This window comes from Homalodisca vitripennis, chromosome 5 (genome assembly GCF_021130785.1).
Source record: "Homalodisca vitripennis isolate AUS2020 chromosome 5, UT_GWSS_2.1, whole genome shotgun sequence".
In the NCBI taxonomy this organism is placed as follows: domain Eukaryota; kingdom Metazoa; phylum Arthropoda; class Insecta; order Hemiptera; family Cicadellidae; genus Homalodisca; species Homalodisca vitripennis.
The window spans coordinates 12,341,095-12,361,716 of record NC_060211.1 but is presented as its reverse complement, the minus strand read 5'-3'; the positions used below and the strand labels follow the sequence as shown (position 1 = coordinate 12,361,716).

Here is a 20,622-nt window from a genome sequence, read left to right as displayed (position 1 = left end):
ACATACATACAATAGCAATCAAACATTGATATACTCTGAAAGATTCCAAAATGTTGAATATATTCATACACTTTACATAGTATATGTTACCTCTCTTTTCTTTTTATTCAACAATGTGTTTTAGAAAAGGTCCCTTAAATTGTATATGTCTATAACAAGTATTTCAAAGTCACTCACCCTATTTTATAGTTCCATGTATAATTTATATTGCTGCAAATCAGAGGTCTCTCTCTATCTCAATCCAGTAAAATAATGGAGTCATATCAAAATTATAATTTTCAAATATGCTAAAAATAAATACTTTTGTTAATAGGTGTAATGATTATTTATTAATGTTAAAATAACTTTCATAAGAACTAAAATAAAATGTTGGAATCTTGGTTATGTATTTTTATACATTTTCAAATAATATTCATAATTCATCAGTGTTTTTTATCGTGCAAGTCGTGCACAAAATTATTTACACACTATTTAGTTGAAATTGTTTATATGTTAAATAACTTGCTTTGCTGAGTACAGAATGTAATTCTTTTTTCTTTTAACACTGTACTCAAACTGATGTATGAAACATTTTAAAATATATTAATTTTGTGCATTGAAAACCTTGAGTTCCTTCAATTACAACATATGTTGGCTTGTAAGAAGTTTTGTAAAGCAAGTAAGGTGATTTTAAGGTGTGTAAAAGTAAAATGATAATTTCTTTCTTCTTAAAAATGGATTGCATTCCAAAATGTTTTCAGCATAAAATAAAATATGTCATGTATTTTAAGACGTTTTAAATATTCTTCGATATAAAAGTATTGGAAACCTTAAGTTTGTTATAATTTGTAAGGATGTTAATGTAAGGATACGTCTTCATTGGAGACAAATTAACTTTTATAAAACAAAAGATATCTGCATTTGATATTAGTTTTAGATTTCAGCAAAGTGCTTCAGTTTATTATACTCCCAACCCTTTTAAAAGTAATAAATTCGTACTAAATACCCACCTAAAGTACTTTGTTTAGGGTAAAGTAATCGCAGAACATTTGATAGAGGGCATGTTTTTGTATCCAAGAGAACATTTCCTTATAAAGAGATCCCTAGAGATGAAGATACAATCTTAACACGATCTCCAAGCTCCTTGTGTTAAGTGAAAACTGTTTGTACTTTGTAAGAATACACTGTGGAAATAATAAAGTTCTGTGACACGAGTTTTACATCTGGATTGAGGTGGATCCTACAACAATGTTTTACATGGAATTTGCCTTCTGTATTATCTTTACGTGTAAATTTTATATAATATGAACATTAATTATTGATCTTACTTTACTCCAGGTGCTTTGTTCTGATACAGAACTAACCACTTATTATCTCCAAAGTTGATAGTGAAAATTCAAAATATAAGTAAAAAAACGGTGTTAAAAACAAGCAGATTTATTGCAATTTGCCCAGACATTTTAGTTTTTTTGGCAGCTCGAAACTGATATTAGCTCAATCAGTCCAGTTTGACTTTTGCAAAAGAAGCCGTAACTATGATGGTATAAACATTTTAATTAGTACATATAAATTGATTTATTTGTTCATCATGTTGATATTTTTATCGAGTTTCTCTTTTTTAAAGAATAACGGAGATGTGTTATTAACTTAATACCCTATAAACATGTGTAAACTTATAGTAAATACAAAAAATGTATCTAACTAAAAACACATATAAGTAATTATGGTAACTTTACAATGATGGCATAAACTAACTATTAGGTTACTTTTTTTTGCTTTTCTATAAATAAACATGAGTAACAATGTTCTCAAATCATGTTTTATTCTGAATTAGTTTCTCACGGCTTCTCTCGCTTTACATAAGCTTAGCCCATGTATGAGCACTTTTGGTTCAAGTGAATTATATTTCCAACGCTGGTGTAGAGTTTACCTTGTTGCCACGATCAAGAAAATCTTTCAAAAGTATATGTTTATAGCCATTGTACATGTACTTTATTATAAAGTGCTCTAACACTCAAGCTTTAAGTTCAGCCAGAAGTTTATTTTAAAGATAAATATAAAAACATCAAATCTTAGCTCCTTCAAATAGTGTTTGGCTATTTAATATACATAACTGTCTCGTAATTGCAGTTTATAACTTGCAGGCGCTTTGATAAATTTTATATTTTGCAGCGCCACCATGTGGCTAGTTACATCAATGGGCATAGTATATAAACCTTTTACGTGGAAAAATACATATACATACAAATTTGCATAGTGATCGGTCAAATAGTTTTTGAGTCTTTAAAGGACATACAGACAAACATTAATTTGTATAGAGAAACAGTATTTGTATTTATTTACAGTACATTTATTAATAAGTCCCGTGTGCTCTAGATCGTGCAGTTTATCACACATTTTAGTAACAATATATATTACAAAATTATGAATCATCACTGATTCCGTCTACATATTGTTATTTTGGTTTAGTCTAGTTGGTCTTTGAGTCCATCCAGTTAATATCACAGTTAAGCCACCATCTCCTCTATTCCTCAAACTAGGCGTTTCTTTTGGTAAAGGCCAGATGGAGAGTTTTCGCTGGTTGTGTAACACAAGCATTAGCCTTCAACTGTAGAGGAATTTCTGTATCAGGAGTAGGACTGATCTCGTAGTCGAGCACAAGTGTGGCGACAGCAGTCTTGACCTTCATCAGGCCAAAATGAATACCTGAAAAACGCAAAAAAAATAATTTGTTATTGAAATTTTTCTTAATTATTTTGAAGAGCTGTTTTGTACAAGGCTCATATGGTATGGTCATAATTAGGTTCAAAATTGTAGACAATGTCAACTGAATTACTCTTTCTCTATCAGAAAAAAAGCACTTTGTCTAAGGTAGAATCTTTAAATCTCTTTCGCAGTAGAATCAAAATATCCCATTGTTGTGTGTTCTTTTTAATACCTCTATGTCAAGAAATTAGATAGGAATATCCTTCCATTCTGATAAAAGTAAGGTTCTTCCTGTCCTATCAGTACTATATATGTTCGCCTTTTTAATGAATTAAAGACATTTTGTGTGAGCTAGGTGCCCAGTTGGTTCTTCTGTTTCATATATAACGTATGTATATTTTTATCATTAATTTCTCTCAAAGGAAAACAGATTAAAAAGTTTCCGTTACTTACAGAGGAATAGAATATTAAATAGTTTTTTATTGTTTTGGAATGTTTTTTAAACCCAAGACAGGCAAATTTTACTGTTAACAAAACAAGAATGAGTGGCCAAATTCAACAGAGGAGTATAAGTAGAAATCATAGATTACAAATCATACTATCAATACATAATTTAAGATTAAGCAATCCTTATTAGACTTACCAATACACATTCTGGGCCCTTCTCCGAAAGGCAAGTAAACGAAGGAGTGTCTGTTTGTGGAATGCTGTGCGTCAAATCTCTCAGGATCAAATTTGAATGGATCAGGAAAATAGTTTGGGTCATGGTGAATTGAATATATTGGAATAAGTAATGACAGACCTTCATCAATCTCAAGAGTTGAATCTGGAAGTTTATACTTCTTGGTACAAACTCTTGTCAGGAAAGGGAAAGGGGGGTACCGCCTCATAGTCTCTGTGGAAACAAAATAAAACAGATCACTTAAATTTTCTGACATAAAAGTTTATTTAGTGCTCAAATGTGCTTTTTGAGATCTAATTAAAGGGCAAGAAAAGGATAGAAGAAGTAGAATGGTAGAAGTCATTGTTCTACAATTTGAGTAATTTATTTCATCAAAACACTATACACACAAAGCTTTAATTTTGAAAGTACCTTTAAGAACTTAGGTTACCTTAACATTTTGCTTCCATTAATTTCACGTGCACAATACAGATATTCAGGTGCATAACAGGCTCACCACCTTCGCATATTCTAACAGTAAGAACTAACAGAAAAAGGAAATTAATGAAGAATTTGTAATATTCTTCATTTTGTCCTATTAAACATATATGAAGAGAGATGTCAAAGAACAAATGACCAGTGATAAGAAGATCATGAACATTTGCCATAGTTATGTCGGTGGGAAGGCACTAGAATATTCAATTTAAAACTGTTATATAATATATCACTGAAACGATTCCATTGGGTTGAAGCCAAAAACAAGATTCCTTGCTAATTGGATTAGATATTGTGCAATTCTGAGTTTAGTCTAGGATTCTATGTTTGAAAACATTTTGAGGGCAAGGCTTCATGCTGTAAAACCAGACATTGATTGTGTGAAGGAGCAAACTATAAATGTGTGCTCATAGATTCTTATAAAACTCCAGCACAGGTTGGAGAATTCATCACAATTTGCTTTCTATGTTAAATAATATGTTGTCAATAATAAGTATTGTCATCATCAAGTTATGTATTATGTATGCCAAGCCAACCATAATGTCAAACAAACAATTTTTTCATCAATAAAATCTATATATTATCGTCAAATTTTAATTTCAAAATCTTTGTAAGGAGTAAGTTAAACTTTAAACAACTTAATCATGACTTGCAGCTGACCAGAACATCTCTTTACAGATGACACAAAAGCCAATAATAACAAAATATCTCTTTACAGATGATACAAAAGCCAATAATAACGTAGTATATATTTTTAGATGATACAAAATCCAATAATAACAGATATCTCTTTACAGATGATACCAAAAAAGCCATTAATGAAAATGTTTTAAAACTTCAATAAGTCCCAATTTTGGCAAGGGTCAACCTTTGATGTCAGTTTTATGGTTTTGTGTTATACTAATAAGAAATTTTAATTTGATATGCTACTCGACTTATGCTCCCATTAAAACTTTTCTTCTAACCCATAGCGGGCTGACCTTGGAAGCATAGTATAGTTAGTAGTATAGTATAATATAGTATAGTTTTAATATACGTTAATAATATGTAAAATGTTGTAACTCTATTTCCAATAGTTAAAATCATATTAGGCCATCCTGGGACTTATCTGAAACCCTGTTTAGTGTCCATGGAGTTGACACACAACTTGCTTGTTGTGATTCCTGACTTATGCGTCTTACAATGCGTCTTTAGTATGATTTGTTTAACTTACATTGTAGTTAACTATGTGTTAGGTTAGTTAGCCACCTGAGAAATAGAGAAAGAGATCAGATTGCAGATCTTAAAATAACATGTTGTTATATTTTGTGATTCTGAGTGATAAAACTATACAATACAATTAGTTTTAACTTTTTACAATATTATTGTTTAATTTGAAATTTGTGTCGTGCTTTGAGTATTTGAACTGTGTATGGTTTATTTGGTTATTGATTAAATAATTGTAATTGCCACCGTAATAAAAAGAATTTAATAGGCTGTTCTTAAAGATATAACTGTGGTGATGATGCCTTTGAACGAAACCATTACACATTTTTTGGACTGATTTGAACATATTCTACCACATACCATTAATAACCTGATCCAAGTATGTCATATCCTGCAAGGCCTGGTAAGAGATGATGTTATCATGTTTGCTCAGAACCATAAGGACCTCTTGGTGCAGCCTTTCCTGTATCTCCTTGTTGCAGGCCAACTCATACAGACAGAACAACATTGTGTTTGATGTAATCTCTAAGCCAGCCGTAAAGAACATAAATGTCTCTGATGTAATTTGCTCGATAGTTAATCCTGAAAATATAAACCAGTCTGTTAAAGTTATATATGATCAGTAAATTGACTGAATTTTAACACAACCATGCTTACATAAAAGAACCACACCACACCATATCTTTTCTTATTTAATGGAAAGCTTTGGGGACAAAATATTATCTGTACGTGATTTAATTTTAAGCATTTTCACTTTAAAACCTTCATGACATAGGGCAATTAAACATTATGGAGTGATGAAAGTAAATAAAAACTTCAAGGCAACACATCCTACTTCAAAATCTTTTACTATTCTATTTATAAAATGGCACTTTATTTTAAAATTGTGATTACACACATATTGAATTAAATGGAAGTATCTCCTTTGGTGTATATGATTGACCAATGAATTACGAATTAAAATTTTATTGTCAGCATTCCAACGTAGGGTACTAACTGTTTAAATGTTATTTTTCACTTAAAACTACATGTTCAGAAATATAAAAATGCATAAGGCAACTCAATATTTGGCAGTGGCAACAGACCTACAATGACTTATTGAATAAGAAATCATTAAAAATGTGACTTAAAGTTGATTGAAAAGATTTGTGCAACGTCAAATCGTGAATAATTAACTGTATAAATATTTATTTATGAAAAAAATACGACGATTTTGGCTGAAGCGGCAGAAAGAAAGAAATTTTTGTATAGTGCATTAACTAAGTTAAGCTTACCTTTATTTTTATTGTCAGTGGTTAAATCTTCTCTATAGGTTGAGTGTCCGTTTCTAAGAAAGCGTTGGTTCTTCTCAAGTTTTGTCAAGATATCCAGAAAGTCACATCTGTTAATATCGGACTGCTCCCTTTGTTTTATAGTGGATTGTACCAAATTGATTACAAAATTTTTTATCTTTGGATCATACAGGTCAAAACAATGCAGTATAGAAAATATTGGAAATATGTAGGACACATACATTTTAAATAACACTTTAAAGTCAAAGTTCATAGCCATTCTTCCCATTTTATATAATTGAGAATCCTTATTATAAAGAGCATCTATTTCTACTCCGAATGCACAGTTTCCAATAACACTTGTTGTGTAGCGGGATAGAATTTCCTTGACATCTATGACATTATTCGGTGCCGTATTTTCTTCAATGAAGTTACGTAAAATATCACTGCATTTCTTTACTAAAAAGAACATCATACTCATTTTGGCAGCTGTATAAGCTGGCATCAATTTCAATCTTCTTTCTTTCCAGGCTTGTCCATTCAAATTGAATATGTTATGGAACATGTAATCGTCTGCATGTGCTTGCTTGGAGGAACGATCTGTGAAACTGGAGAAATCTTTTTGTAAGATTAATTTGATCAGTTCAGGATCTCTAACCATCAACCATGGTTTCCTCAGCAGGAACAGTCCCAACAAAGCGCTCATCTTTGAAATCACAATAAAATCTTGTCTAAAGCTAACTCCCAGGAGACCTTCCCTAGGAATCCTTTGACCGCAGAACCCAATGGGAACACTGGTGGAACTTGTGGCACGTTTCTTTCTTCCCAGTACCCATAAAATTTAACAAAATACAAGTAAATCAACCAAAAACTGAGGAGAAATAAGTAAAATGTTTCGACGATACCACACTCAATAAAAAGGCCCATCGCACTGAAACAAATAAAGTATAATTTAATCCATTATTGAAAATGGAGTTTCACAATTTCACAGTAGTTTAAATTTGGATTCTTCTAATGTTTAACATATGCTTTCAGCTTTTATTATTGTTTCAACATTAGTTTGGAAGCCCTAAATGAAGGAATATATTAGCAGACATAAAATGTTTAAGTGTAAAGAGAAACACTATGGCTGGATTAATACTTTAGAACCCATCAAACCTTACTCATTACCTGTCAGTAAACAAGATGGTAGCAGTTTTTCTGTGGGAAGGATGAAAATGAATATGTTTTGTCACAGTAGCTACTGCAAAACCGTTATGGCTAAATTTAATCTAGGCTTTTGAGTCAATGGAAGCAGACTTGTGAAGTGAGTTTTTAGGATTCAAAACAATGCTTAAGTCTGAAATGGTAAACGTTGAAGAAAAGAGAAAACTTTATGGTGATGCAAGACTTTTTATGAGGACTTAAAACTGCATAATGCAAGCTTAAAGAATTTTAATTATGTATTACCTAATTATGTATAATATTTGTAATAATATGATGTGGACATAATATTCACTAATCAAATTGTTCCAACAAATTCCATCACATTGTGGAGTTAATTTACTTTGCTGATGAAGAGGTTCTATAATGTTATGCAAGTGTACCATACAACACTTATGGCAATATTCCATTCATAAACAAAATTCAACTATAGTTGGATACAATTATAACAAAGTATCATGTATCCTTGTATGATCAAAGCTGGAACCTATTATTACAGTTTTGCTACTAATGGGTATGGTGAATTTGTTATAAAAAAACACGTCACTATGTGTAGTTAGGACGTGTTTGTTTGCATTATCAAAGCTACAAATTAAAAGCATATACAGTATTTGATTGTGAGATTGAAGACAATTGTAATAACAAATTGCTAACGATTGCCAATTGAGGTTAACCTCTCTGGCTTTGCCTTGTGCTTCTTAAATAACTTCTTTGAAAGCATTTTTATTGAGAATTTTATCCATTTAAAATTTAATATATGTTAAATTAAGTTCTCTTAAAATATTAAGGAATTAATTCTATTGGCGCATTCTATCTTACACAGCTAATTAACTCATGAATCAAAATATACTTCTAACAGAACATAAATTGAGTTCCTTCATCAAATACGATACAGTCATTGTAGTCTTACTTGCCTTGGTTGTCAAAACACATTGTATGTTTCACAACTTAAAGGAAATGTACATTAAAAGGAGATCATGTTAAATACTCCACATAATAACCTAACCTAACTTCTATAATGGCACAATCTGCATTTACTGAACTCTTATCATAGAGCAGGTGAGGCAAGTCTGTTACCATCTGCTCTATCAGAGATAACTGTTATCGTGGTATAACACTTGAATCTACTCATAAATACAAGGATGAAGATAAAACATTTTTTGCCAGATATAGCTTATAGTCTCTAAATTGTAAATACGTCACAACTCAGTGGTTCGCTACTTTGCTTGGTTATTTCCACCTGCTATAATATAATAAAGTCATCATAAAATAAAAATAATTTAAATAAATAGTAATTAATAATTTAATAAATTATTATTAAAGTCTAAATATTAATTGGCAAGATAACTTTGAATTCATCTGCAATGACTGGGATGTGTGCGTCTTTATTTCTTAATGCAATATTTATATTTTTGATGTTCAGACCTTATCAAATTCTGTTCATTCTTTGAATATTTTTTAGAATCAATTCCTTGTTTGACGTTTGCTTTTGATGCTGTAATGATTGTGAAGAAAACAGGACTTTTCCGAACATTCGTCACCGTTCAGTGATACAAAAACAGTAACACTACGTTTTGAAATCTGTATCAGATCTCTTCCTCAGGTGAATTAGAGTGTTAACATAAATTAAATAGAGAAGCTATAGTCAGTTACTATTGAGACTTACTCTATTTTAAAAGTACTACATTCGGGTCACAAACAGGGTCTTCTAGCCATGCTGAAACTACAAATTTGGTGAGTCCATACTGTAAATATTTTTATGAGTTGAAAATAATGTTAATTTTTTTAGGATCAAATGTACACTCAGCCATGTGAACTTAAAAATTTTAATAATGTGATGCCATAAATGCAAGATCTGGTGTGTGGATTCTAGTAATTCGTCCGTTCAGGTATACAGCTTGCGTCAATCATATTATTAAAAGATAATAACAATAACCATCATCTATTACCACCAGCATCTCACCTATCCATATTCAACGTTATATTTTCATATTTCCTCCACAGTTATTTATTTATAGTTGAAACTTAAATGTTCCACCAATCAGGTGCTGATATATAGAAATGTTCGTTAGATACGTTCACGAACACAATTTCTGGTCTTAGATTGTTATGTAAATATAACGAATATCAGGGTATTAGTTTTGCGTTACACCGGCGTACATTTTCACCACAGCCGGTTTTTTTGTGTGCTTATTCCGAAAAAAAAATTATGACAGATGTGACAATTACAAGGCTTTGTTATAGACGAGCTTTGCAAGTAGAAAAGCTTAAGAGAAAGCTAAATCGACCGAAACTAGTACAAGGGTTACTAGTTTCTAATTTTCTTTGTTTGTTGTTATGTTGGCAGCTGTGCTTTAGCTACAATGCTGTTGTTTTTGTTTACAATACACAGTTTGTTTCAGATGCCAGTTTGAGGTTATGTGAATTTTTTAGTTGTACCGTACTTGAAAGTTTAGTGAGTAAAAGTATTTGTGTGGAAGTGTTTTGTGTAGTGTGGAATTGTTTTGTGTAGTTTGAAATGAGAAACAGAAATAAAGTAGGTGCTGGATATAAAAATTATAAGTTTAGGAAGACCATAACATTATCTAGCTTTAACAATCAACCAACTATAACCCTTATGCCCTTACACTATGGTATAATATATGTGTCTGGTTTTTAAAACGTATTAGGTGAAATTGCGTTTTAAACGTAAATGAAACGTCTGGATTTTGATCGCGTACGTAGAGCGGAAAAAAGCGACGGCAGAACTGGAAAAAATCCGGCAGAACAGGACTTTGACAAAAAGAAGGCTTGAGGACCAGGAGACAGAGGACTTATGACAACCCACCATATGGTGCTGGCTTACACTAAAGGTAAATATACTTCTTATTTTATTGGGCCTATGCCTAGTTTATTTTTGTTTTTTGCAATTTCCTGAAATTATTATTTTTTAATGTTTATGTAGCATATCTCAAAATCTGTTGGACGTAGAGAGAATCATTATGGTATATTAACAGTGCATATATCTAGTTCCTTAGAGAGTTTCATGACAATCCCTTTACCATAAAATTTTTTTTTAAATCACTTAAATCTGGCCAACCTTATGGATGTCTAGGAGCGGCACATCACTAACCGTAAATGTAGAGATTCTGGAATGGAAGGGTAATTCGTTAAGTCTAGTCTACTGTGGGGGAGATGATTGGTGGAGTTGGTGGGGTTCCCCAAGAGTCAATGGTTCTTGCAGCCTAGACATAAGGGCATGCCACCCCCTTGCTTGCTTTCACTGGTGAGGCTGGTTCAGAGCTGGCTTCTCCTTCTTCCGAGGGGACAATACTGCGGTTGATGACCTAAATTCTTCTTCATGGATCTTAACAAGAGGCGGCCCCTACCCCCAAACTTAGCTATCCAGAATGTCCTGTCACTTAGGAAACAGCGCTAAGGTCCTTTTAGGATTAAGTGCTATTTCTAAGCTTCTTGTCCTAAGAGAGATAAAAAACTAGCTGGTTGGATTCTCAGTTTCGTGCATAACATTAAAAATAACTAAAATTGTTCCTAACATATGGAGGGGGCTAGTAGATAGCTCAAATAGTCCTCCTGTTCTTCATATAACTGCTCTAGGGATCTGTGTATTTACCAGAACAATAAGAGGAAAAAATTAATAACTACTGTAGAACCCTAGATTAGAAGTTTGCAAGTATTTGCTGTAAGAAGCTTATCTACCTGAAATTTGGGAAGGTTCGAAATGACCGGCTTTGTCTATAAAAGAACTCCGGGGTTTTAAGACAAAATATTTTAATAAAGTAAAAAACGTACATACATGTTTTATACATGATTAGAAAGCTTACATTTTAAGATTTTTTAACAACTTAGTAAAGTTCAATGTGAGCTCCGTTAGTGGCACGGCACACGTCGAAACGGTATTCTACCTCTTCCCATGTCCTGGCGAGCATGTCTGGGGGAAACGGACGCCACGCAATTCACTATTCGTTCCCTGAGATGGCGAACATTTCGAATTTTCTCCGCATAAACAAGATTCTTGATATGCCCCCAGAATAAAAAGTCCAACGGAGTCATATCAGGGCTCCTTGGTGGCCATGGAATAGGTCCTTCCCATCCAATCCACCTGTTACCGAAACAAGCGTCCAGTGACTCACGCACACGCAAACTGAAGTGTGGCGGCGCCCCATCTTGTTGGAAGTAAACTAAACCTTTCTCCGCCTCAATGTCATCCAACTGAGGATAAACATATTCCTCTAACATGTCACAATAGACATCACCATTGATATTCCTTTCGGCAAAAATGAAGGGACCTATGACTCTGTCATGCATAAGAGCATGTTTACAGGTTACTCACACAGCCATGTTACATTATATCATATACTTTATTTGAACCGTCAAGGGAGTTTTACCTTCTTTATTTTCTGTATTTATTTCGGTATACACATAAGTCAGCGTTGCGTATATATACATTACTTCATTTTCTGTAAATGGCAATAGGCTAATTTATTTTGTCAATAAAAGTTGAATCACAAAAAGTAGTTGCTTGTATATAATATATATATATATATATATATATATATATATATATATCAATTATTAGACTTCTTGATACAAAGTTCCTTTAATATTTCGGCTTTTTGCCGTTTTCAAAAAGGTATAATAAGGTATAATGCAAAATAACAACACAGCAACAAAATTTACAAAAGTAAATATATATATATATACAATTATTTGTATTATTTATTGAAAAGCAAAATTACTTAAATCCATTTATAATTTTATTCAATCATTACAACATTGTACAAACACACATGAGTATTCTATTACGTGTTTGATACGGAGTAAAGTACAATTCCCTACTAACACGTTCACCTTGAAATGTAATGCTGCCCAAATGCAAATAGCAGAGCAAAAGTTAAATTGAAGTCCGGCTATAGCAAGCAAACGTAAGTAGGTAAAAACCAATTGGGTCAGAGAACGATGTGACCGGAGTCGGGGCAATCAGGACTGTTTGCCTAGGTCTGTGTTTGCTGACTTCATAACTGCAGTCGGTTAATTGGAGTGTCGCATAAATATGTCCTAAAAACATACATGAGTCCGTTCTGTATCACGTCTGAGGTTACTGTTCCTTCACATTAACATACTGTTTTACTGTTTTAATTTGGAAATTGCAATCAGAATGAGAATAGTGAATCGCGATTTTACTCACCCTCAAATAGTTCATTAATACAATGGCCAATGGCTTAGTGTAGCGGGTACGACGGTTTATCGCAAGATAACCAGATCAAGCAACGTCGAGCGAGGCTGCTGCTTGGATAGGTGACCGCTGAGCGATCCTGTCCTTGCATGTAGCCCGCCTGCCTGGCCATTGGTGGTGATTCAGAAATCATCTTTAAGTCGTTGGTCTCCAGGTTAAGTGTTAGAGAGGGCTTCTTAGCCCTAATTTCGCCTGGTAAAATAAGACATTCTTATTTTATTTTCCAATCTAAGTTAGTCAAATACATAAACAAAATATATACATAATAGTAGTAGTAGTAGTATATATATTTCTAGGTACACTAATTATATATTTTGCATCGTTAGATACAAACGTTATCAATATTACGTAATGAATTTCGCCTGGTAAATTAATACACCTTAACTTTACTGTACAAAACATTTTAATGCTAAGTTTCGATATCAGTTTATATTTAAATAAATCAGCCACAATCCGTGCAAACGTTTTAATTGAGTGATTTTATAAACATATATAAGTTATATATTTTAACAGGAAGCAAAATACAAGATAAATAATGTGGACCTTTTTTAATTCAATTTGGATCTGCTTCTAAAATGTCACTTTGAACAGAAACACTGAGCTGGATCTAAAACATAAATTATGCTTATTATAGTTATTGTGCGAGGTATTGGAGAACGCAATGAGGAGGTTCGGCGATGTGTACAACAACGTCAATGAATGGCGGTGTGGAATTGAATGACATTCTCCATATATGAAAAACGTCGATCACGCTTTCTCGACACCACAATGCCGCTTCTACCGGTTAGTGTAAGCATTATTGAATTACTTTTTTATTGTTATTTAGATGCCATGAATGTGTTAAGGCTAGTATCAAAATTATTAGCCTTGCTCATTCCACTCTCTAGACGCCCTTCGGGCTGATAAACGTACAGTCATACAAAAAAGAAGTTGACACAAAATGGCGTATCATAGAACAAATTCTTGTATAAATAGAGTTTCATTAAAAATTTAAAGTCTACAATTCAAATCATTCTCGATATATCTTGCCACACGACTTAAGACTTTTTTTTCATTCAATGGGGTTTTCCTATCAGTGTATAAATAATAAAAGTTTAAAGACCACTATAAGTTATGTTGTATGTGTTGGGATAGTTAGGTTACATGTGGTAATATCTCACATGTTAGAATCTCTTATGGGTGTATTGAGTTTATTTTGAAATATATTTATTCTGATATTTTATCGTTGCCATCATGTTTTCCCATACGACCGATGTAAAAATATTCGCTAACGCTCAGCCAATTTTCATGGAGTAACATGTACCACCGTAGAACTCAGTATATAAATGAAGCTTCATGCACAATTTATAGTTTATAGGTTACTTCGTTTTATAAATATCGTGCGGACAGACAAACAGAAATGAAATATTTGCAGCACCACGATTGATAGGCTTCGCTAAAGCTCAGCTAATAAATATGCCATATCATTGTCTTAGAGCTGGCATTTAGGAGGATAACGGAAGAAAAGATCACAACCTCTCTATGACTTCAGGTCAGGGATCATTGCGCCAGGTAAATGATGTTCCTATGAACGTATTTCACAATAACGTGTGCGGTGGTGGACTAGGTAACGGTTCTCTGGCATTCATTATTTCTAAAAATAATTTAGACAGGATTTTGTGTACTATAACTCAGCGCACCATGTCGTCCCATTAAGAAAAGAACAAGACCTTTAGAAAATGAAAGGGAATACTTGAACTCTTCGTAGCCGTGTGAATGATTTTGAGTATACATGTCTATATCCCGGCAGGGATGGTATTGTTTTTCCTATAATCACTTTTTGGGATTGCTTCCAGTTTAACTGTTTTAAAATCAACAACCTGCAAAAATAGAGAAAAATGCCGTTTACTTGTAAGTGAGTTATTATTGAAACACGATGACCACATAAAATATCATGATGATTGGCGACATCGTGGCAGGGGTTGCCGTTTACATTTTAGTCAGTTAGCATTGAGACACGATGACCACATCAAACGTCATGATGATTAGCGACATCGTGGCAGGGGCTACCGTTTACATTTTAGGCAGTTAGCATTGAAACACGATGACCACATCAAACGTCATGATGATTAGCGACATCGTGGCAGAGGTTGCCGTTTATTTGTTAGGGAGTTATCATTGAATTTAAGGTGTACACATCAAACGTAATGCTGGTTACCGACATCTTGGCAGAGGCTGCCGTTTACATTTTAGGCAGTTAGTATTGAAAACACGATGACCACATGAAATGTCATGATGGTTGGCGACATCGTGGCAGAGGTTGCCGTTTATTTGTTAGGGAGTTATCATTGAATTTAAGGTGTACACATCAAACGTAATGCTGGTTACCGACATCTTGGCAGAGGCTGCCGTTTACTTGTTAGGGAGTTGTCATTGAATCACGATGGCCTCAATAAATTTCACGATGGCTAGCGACATCGTGGCAGAGACTGCCGTTTACGTGTTAGAGAGGTATCATTGAATCACGATGGCCTCAAAAAATGTCATGATGAGTAGCGACATCGTGGAAGGTTAATACATTATTTATCTAGCGTTAATACGTTGTTCCTATTTACATCACTTTGCATGAGCTTATTAAAAAGCTATAATAGATTTTAAGGTGTCACATCTATTAATTTACTTGAAATTTTTTAAACGGAATCATAACGTCAACCGTTTAGTAAAATACGGTGAATCGATTTGTTGTTACATTTCAACCATCGTAAAAAAGTGTCGGAACAAATAAACCGCGTCTCAATTACTGTTAGCAGCCGAGCTAGCTGTTGCTGTTTGCCTCTCGCGGGCCGTGCTGTTTATTTATTTGGTACCTGTTTCATCGGCGTAAAGGCTGGGGAGTGAAGCCACGTGGAAACGTTTTTGCGGAATTGCATTGGTTAATAAAACAAGCCGTAAATGAACACTGACCTCTTTGTAAGAACATTTTTACCCGTATATGATTGTTAATTTCTTTTGCATAAGTTGGTGTAAATGTATTACAAATTTGTGAAAATATCTTTTGTGTTAACACTTAAGAATAAATAAGTATATTATAAATGATGTTATACAACAAACATGAAATTAATTGCCCTACTTGATAACACAAAGAGACCGAATCTTTAATTTAAATGGTTGCAAAGAAAATTTATTATTTGTCTTATTAAATTCTTCAGATATTTAAATTTTGAAAATTCCTCCACAAACCAATGACATCAAAAGCTCCGGAAGATTAATTATCGGACGAAAATGTGGTAGTTATTTTTCAACATAACGTTCTAATACATGTCCAACCTAGATATATATACTACATAATTATGAAACATTATTTTCAGCATTGAATACAATGTTACTGTACAATAATTTACCTTATTGTAAACTAGCAGTTACCCGCGGCTTCGCATGCAATTTTTATTTTGAAAAACATGGTCACCATAAGCATATTATTTTAACGATTTTCCAAAAAATCCTAAGATTTGTTGGAATCATCGAAAGATATTCCAATCTTTTTAACCATTTTTTATTTAATTATATGGGGCTCTGAAGTTCGACAGTGAATTTTTTCAATTTATTAATTCTGAAATTTCTCTACAATATTTTATGATATATTTACTGAAGAGCTGCAACAATTTCAGTGAGAATTAAAATATTGTATGCTAGTGTAGGTAAATCCTATGCCTAGCAGGGGAGATTTCGAAATAAGAATATGCCTATATAGTAGCCAGGGACGCTAAGAATGCACTTGTAAAATTTCAGTGCAATCGGATTGAATGAACGGTTCTTGCGTGAAAGCAAAACAAAGAAACAAAGGCAATTCATTTTTTTATAATTTTTTAGGATATTTAAAATAGTATCACATTAACACAAAACCACGTTTTTCATACAACTAACAATTTACCAGCATTGATATGACTACTTAACTGCACTAATACATGTTATGCTAGTAAATATAGTAGGCTATAGCAATATATTTCAACTAAGTACTTATAATTTATTTTTTTAACTAGTCTATCAAAAATAATTGGAACAAATTGAAACATTTTATGGATAAAAATATTAAAGCAAATTTATGGTTAACCTAAAATAACGGTTAATAAATATATTCCAGGACCATTGCATATGTAGGTCTATCATGCTATGGGAGAGGAGAAGAACGGTTTTGTGAAAACAAAAACACTATTTTGTTTTGAAGCCTTTATGTTTTCCCAGAGAAACATTGAACCAACTATGGAGTTAAATGTGTTTGAAATATGGAATCGCTTATTCACAGTAACGGTTTGTCTAAATAAAAAAAAATTAAAACCTTCAAGTTAATACCAGGAATTCCTGTGTCATTTCAATCGACGCAAAAACAATGAATGACTCGTACATACACAATTACAATACAGTTGTAATATTAAAAATAGTGTACAAACGTATAATATACTCTAAATATGGAAATACCAAATATAGGAAAACGTTACTAAAAGATAAAAAATAGTCTGTTTATCTCGCTGGCTAACATATAAGTATTACTTAGATAAACATACGTATGATAATATCCACTTAATATATTCATCATATTCTAAACCCTCATATTTTGGTGCCAAAATTATCACACTAACAGTAAATTTATTTCTGAAAGGGTTTAATATAATATTTCTAGAAAAACCAGCCAGTTTTCGTATAAAGTCAAATTGGCTGTCGGAACACGGTGTTTTAAGTTCAAAATTTCGTTGTTGTCAATATGAGAGAATATAAAACGCAAAATGCTATAGTGTTAAATAAGCATATCAATAAGCATTTACGAAAATTATTTTATATTTAGATGGGATAGTAATTAGATAGTAATGGATTTTGTTAACATACCTGAAGATAAGGAGTGATATTTTTTATGGTAACGACAAGGCACTACAGAGTCACCAGTTTGAACAGCAATCTTGCTATTTAAACAAGTACTGTCCAGACATCCTGACCTTGACTGCAAAATTGAACAGCTGATTTCTCTCGTCGTAGTTCACAGCTGTTTCGACTGTATACAAATAAATGTCATCAACTTGGTATAAAACGCAAATATTTGTAACTAGCAATTACCCGCGGTTTCGCCCGCTATTTCATTTTGAAAAACAGAGACACCATGAGAATATTTATAAAGGACACTTCAAACAATCCTGGGATAAGTGATAGCCATTTGAACGATATTCCTATCTCTTGATCCAATTTTGATAGAAGTTTAAAGATGAGGCTCTGAATTTGGAGGGTGAAACCTATTTTTACAAGCACCGCTGAAATTTCCCAAAATTTCATGCCATTTTATTTATTGAATAACTCGATTTTAGTAAAAATTGAACTATTTTAGGTCTGTGTTGGGAAATCTTAAGTCTAAAGGAAGAATAAATTCGAAGTCCTTAACTTTTCACTTAACACTCCTTATGACGTAATAAGTGATGCCATTTTACTTTAGTTGATTAAAATCTCAATATAAACAAACCAAGTGAAAGAAATCCATCTGCAATAAATAAATAAAAATACCTTTATTTTCTTAAGCGTTTCTCAGTAACATAAATGTTTTTCAGGATAACTTGTGTCATAACTACTTTAATAACTATGACGTAGCATGACATATGTAGAGTGTCATAGACTTTGACATATGGAAATCAACAAACATTTATTACCACCTGTTTAAATGCGTATAAAATTATTATTTTTGACTTTGACAGGTGATCACAAACAGATTTACTATCTGTTAAGTCCTCCTCCGTAGACTAGTGGTTATAGTATCGGCTCTCTAAACCGAGAGATCACGGGTTCGAATCCCAGGGAGGCCCAAAAATGTAATAATAACAAAATAGAACCAGTGCACTTCGAAGCCGGCATAGCTGACCGCTCAGGCTTAAATGAGATAAAAAAAAAATACTATCTGCTAACTGAGCCAAGTCCATAAATATAATGGATAGTGGAGTGTTAAAGAAGTTTTAAAAGTAGTGGAGCGTAGTCCGTAGCGATTTTTGAATTAGGAATAGGCCTATGTGTTAACCATGGACCCTAAGAATATCCATGTAAAATTTAAGTATAATCGTTCAAGTATTTATTACGAGATTTAGTAACACACAGATATACACCACTAGACTAGTATATAAGTTATAGATGTTTTTGAGATATTTACTGAGATTTTACGTAGTGATTACTCCCACCTACAGTGAGCTTTCATTTCCTCTCAGATTCCTACTGGGTGTTTAGAAATTCTGATTGCGTAATAATATTGATTTTGGTTTGCAGTATTCCGCACAAGGTCCTGCATTGCCTTTTTCTCTATTAAAATTTCCCTTACAGATTCATTCTGTCGACTCCAAAATCACACCTGTGAGACTAAATCGACCACTGGGCTATTGCTCTGCCTCCCATCACTTTCCACTAACACCTCCCTTTCAAAATCCATTAAGGTTAAGATCAGATAGATACAGGCGTGAAGGTAGGTGTTGTATTTTACCTAGAACAAGGAGCAGTACCATGTTTCGTTATTTTCAATTAATCTACGTACCTATTTCCAAATTCAATACATGATGTAAAGGACACAATGATGGCTGGACTTTACTAAGAAACAGTTGCTAGACACTGGTGAGAGACACCGCTGACAGGATACGTCTGTTTGTTATTAGCACTTAGTGAGGCAGTGTCCAACGTGGGAACGACTGGCCAGGTACAGACGAATGTTCGGAATCCACATTATTAATTATCAATGATATAGTCTTTTTAGTCTTCGCGAACATAATAACTTGGCATGGCATCTTATTAGTCCAGGTTGAACATCACAGTACGTTATTTTGGGCTGTTTAAGGAAATCAACATTCTTTGAGTCATCTAGATGAATGTGTATAGGTAGAAGATGATCATTGTTGGTTCTGGTTGATAACCCATCTGACCTAGGTGTGGGATATGGGAGGATGTAGTGTTGTCAGTAAGGTAACAGCACCTTTTTATAATTTCTTAAATTTACTTCCGTATATCTTTTGATCTTTCGAGTAATCTTTGCAGCATTATTTTTTTTTCTGATCATTAACTCTATTACGTTTTAATACATTATTGGTCATTGGTTTTCCCCCATTAGTAGATTGTTTGCATTGGATTTGTTCTTTTTTATTATTGAATTAGGGGGGTTATACTTATTAAAAATAAGTAACAACATTCTTTCTTATTTTTAGAATGCAGGATAGAAGTACCGTACACCGTAACAATACCCAATCTCTTTCGGGGATTGATTATTCGCTGTTGCTCAGCCGAATACAAAGTAGAGGGACAAAACGCACTGCAAGTGAATTGTATATTGTTTAGATAGAAATAAAGTGTTATGCAACATTTCAAGTATCGTCGTAAAACTAAGGGTGAGGGGGGGTAGGGTCTTGTGTTTGTTCAACTAGTTTTTGTTGACGCTCAGGCAAATCCAAAGGAGGGGCATGAAAAGTAATCGAAGTCTCTATTGTCTATGTAGAAAACGTTTATTATTGCAAAATTTTCAAGTCTATAGCTCAATTAGTTATCAACATATTCATAGGGAACTTATGCAGATAACAGATACATTTTAACATGTCCTACACTAACGCTCAGGCAATTTACTAACCCAAGAGGAAAAGGTGATGTTAACTTTCATGTTAATCATATCTTAAAATTGTAAATACAATTTACATTTGAACTTCCATTGTTTATTTACGGGTTCTTATACAATATAATAAATTAATATTATTAAGCTCAGTATAAATTGCAAGATGTCGTGCCAACATAACGACTTGAAAAATGGTTTAGAATGATTAAAATATACATAAATAATAAACTCGAGAGCTAATATATGAGCAATGGAAACTACGAATAATTATTGT

General features: G+C 33.0%; 1 protein-coding gene across 1 annotated transcript; it reads right to left on the bottom strand.

Annotated features, from left to right (window-relative positions):
• Nucleotides 1-2,393: 2,393 nt before the first annotated feature.
• On the bottom strand, nucleotides 2,394-17,714 carry LOC124361806 (cytochrome P450 6k1-like). Its single transcript, XM_046815788.1, has 5 exons — nucleotides 17,618-17,714; nucleotides 6,322-7,249; nucleotides 5,408-5,629; nucleotides 3,329-3,580; nucleotides 2,394-2,685 (listed from the first exon to the last, which is right to left on the bottom strand). Exons 2-5 carry the CDS (start codon nucleotides 7,022-7,024, stop codon nucleotides 2,516-2,518), a joined length of 1,347 nt encoding a protein of 448 aa, XP_046671744.1. The 5' UTR covers nucleotides 7,025-7,249; nucleotides 17,618-17,714; the 3' UTR covers nucleotides 2,394-2,515.
• Nucleotides 17,715-20,622: the final 2,908 nt, after the last annotated feature.